The following is a 3,081-nucleotide window of genomic DNA, read 5'->3' as shown; positions in this document are numbered from 1 at the left end:
CACTACCACTGCCACCATCACAACTACGATCCCTATCACTACCACTGCCACCGCTGCCACTACCACCACCACCACCACCACCATCACCACCATCACCACCACCACTGCCACCGCCACCACCACCAGCAACGACACTACCACTGCCACCATCACAACTACCACCAACACAATCACTGACTACCCTGACACAATCGCAACGACTACTGCCAACATCATCATCATTGCCACCACCAACACCATTACAACCACGACCACCAACTAAAACAACGACAACAACAAGAAAAGCGACATCAAACAAACACCTTCAAATGACTCACAGATGTCTCTGATTGTCTTCACTGCCTCTGAGTGGTCCTCACCAAAAGCTGTTATGCTTCCATCTGTTGGCGCCAAATCCAAATCCGTGAAGTCCGTCTTCTGACCATTGACATCGATTCCAGCTTTAAGCAGGGAATGTTCTGAATCCTTTCTCGTGTCACCTAATTGGTAAACAGGCTGTTGAGAGACTTGCTCAAGCTCTTCAATGTCGGACGATGTTTTCTTTGCTGGGGCCGACTGCCTATGGCAACGATGATAAAACAGTAACCAATAGTTTACAGGGAAAGAAAATGAGACACTGTGAGATCAAACTCTGCACATATCAGACATGGATGGGGCTACGAGATTAATATGTTCCCTTCACAACCTGTAAATAAGCTGTTGAGAGACTTGCTTAAGCTCATTATTGATTCTCATGTTGGATGATGTTTTCTTTGCTGGCGCTGACCACCGACAATCATCATCATTTAACGTCTGCTTTCTATGCTGGCATGGGTTGGACGGTTCGACAGGGGGCTGGCTAGGCAGAAGACTGCACCAGCTGTAAAAGCCCTGTTTTGGTAGGGTTTTTTTATGGCTGGATGCCCTTCCTAACACCAATCACCTTACAGAATGTTTTGTGTGTGTGTGGTGTATAGGTAGATGCAGATAGACTAACAGACAGACAGATAGCTAGATAGACAGATAGATAGATAAATAGATAGATAGATAGATAGACAGACAGACAGACAGACAGACAGACAGATAGGTAGATAGATAGATAGATAGATAGATAGATAGATAGATAAATAGATATACACACACCCTTACACACAGACAGCTCAAAAGTAAATACACACTCCTAATTGTACTGTTTTAGTTGTGTGGACACTGTGTGGACAATGATGATGATAAAAACAATATGTTTCCTTGTATTGTTATAGCTTTTGCATGGGGCTACCCCACTGGTTAGGTGGGCAGACCAATATTCCTCCTGGACAGAATGCCGGTCTGTTGCAGGGGTTACCCCTTTATAAGAGGGGACTGGAGGCAATGGGAAATGAAGTGTCTTGCTTAAGACCACAACGCAACACCTTAAACACTATGCATGCACCTTCACACACACACACATGCACATACACACGCATGCATACATACGCACACATACATTCACATACATACGCGCACACATTCACACACACATTCATGCACACAGAGACACACATATTCACACACACATATACACACTCACACACATGCACACACATGCATTCACATACACATACACAAACACACAGACACATTCACATGCACATACATACTCACACACATACACACACACACATACACACACACACAAATATACACATACATACACACACTCACACTCACACACAGACGTATATACACATACATACACAGACACATGCACACACAAACACACATGCATTTACATACACATACACACACACAGAGACACATTCACATGCACATACACACTCACACACATACACACACACACACAACTATACACATACATACACACACATTCACACACAGACACATACACACACGCACACATATACACACAAAAACTATACTCTACTCTTTCTCTTTTACTCTTTTACCTGTTTCAATCATTTGACTGCGGCCATGCTGGAGCACTGCCTTTAGTCGAGCAAATCGACCCCAGGACTTATTCTTTGTAAGCCTAGTACTTATTCTATCGTTCTCTTTTGCTGAACCGCTAAGTTACGGAGATGTAAACACACCAGCATCGGTTGTCAAGCGATGCTGGGGGGACAAACACAGACACACAAACATATATATATGACGGGCTTCTTTCAGTTTCCGTCTACCAAATCCACTCACAAGGCTTTGGTCGGCCCGAGGCTATAGTAGAAGACACTTGCCCAAGGTGCCAAGCAGTGGGAATGAACCCAGAACCATGTGGTTGGTAAGCAAGCTACTTACCACACAGCTACTCCAAAGAAAATAAATAACAGTAAAATTAAAAAGCAAAATTAAAACTATTCCACCAACCTGTTGAAAGACTGCCCCCTAAAAGGGATCACTGTCCGAGAAGCTGACCCTTCCAAACCAATTCTTTTAGCAAACATTGTGTCACTGGGGACAGAAAGGGGTCGACGATGGGTTCCAGTGCCGTCATCCTTCTCATCATCGCTGTCTCCTTTATTTCTCAAATAGTGTCTTCTCTCTCCACTGCAGAGATAGAAAATTGGTAAATGTAACATTGCTCTGTGTGTGTGTGTGTGTGTGTGTTGGAAAGAAAAAGGAGTAGACAAAGGCGTAGAGAGGATGACCAAGAGGTCACGGTTTCATTCCCTATCGCTGACATTTGGAGAAAAGCACTGCACTGGGTTTATGCTGTCTGAGACACAATAATTCTCATAGGCTGAGCCCACCTAGCTGTGAGTAGGTGCCACCACTGCTTTTAGTATAAACAGTTTAAAAGTGAAATAAAACCATTAAATGAAACGTTTAATATGTCAGGATACAGTAGCTGTTATCAATAGAGAGAAAAACTAGTCTAATGAAAAACATTACACACACGCATACACACACATGCACACACAAACACACACATATATATATACATACTTATATATATATGTACATACATACATATATATATATATATATATATATATATATATATATATACTAGCAGTATAACCTGGCGCTGCTCGGGATTAAGCTAGGATTATTAAATGATTAAGTCCTTTATTTCAAACCAAAATAAGTAACATCAACATCAGATTT

The 3,081-nt window shown here is 42.3% G+C and overlaps 1 protein-coding gene across 1 annotated transcript in view; it reads right to left on the bottom strand.

Annotated features, from left to right (window-relative positions):
• Positions 1-3,081, bottom strand: part of LOC106868984 (dentin sialophosphoprotein) — a 42,600-nt gene that overhangs the window by 4,722 nt on the left and 34,797 nt on the right. Inside the window, exons 13-14 of the mRNA XM_052977120.1 lie at positions 2,341-2,520; positions 318-559 (exon numbers count right to left, since the gene is read on the bottom strand). Of these exons, the coding sequence (XP_052833080.1) occupies positions 318-559; positions 2,341-2,520 (422 nt within the window). The remainder of the gene's footprint in view (positions 1-317; positions 560-2,340; positions 2,521-3,081) is intronic.

Source organism: Octopus bimaculoides, chromosome 27, assembly GCF_001194135.2.
Source record: "Octopus bimaculoides isolate UCB-OBI-ISO-001 chromosome 27, ASM119413v2, whole genome shotgun sequence".
NCBI classification, from domain to species: domain Eukaryota; kingdom Metazoa; phylum Mollusca; class Cephalopoda; order Octopoda; family Octopodidae; genus Octopus; species Octopus bimaculoides.
Note: the sequence above shows the minus strand (reverse complement) of the source record. Positions and strands in the feature narration are given on the sequence as shown.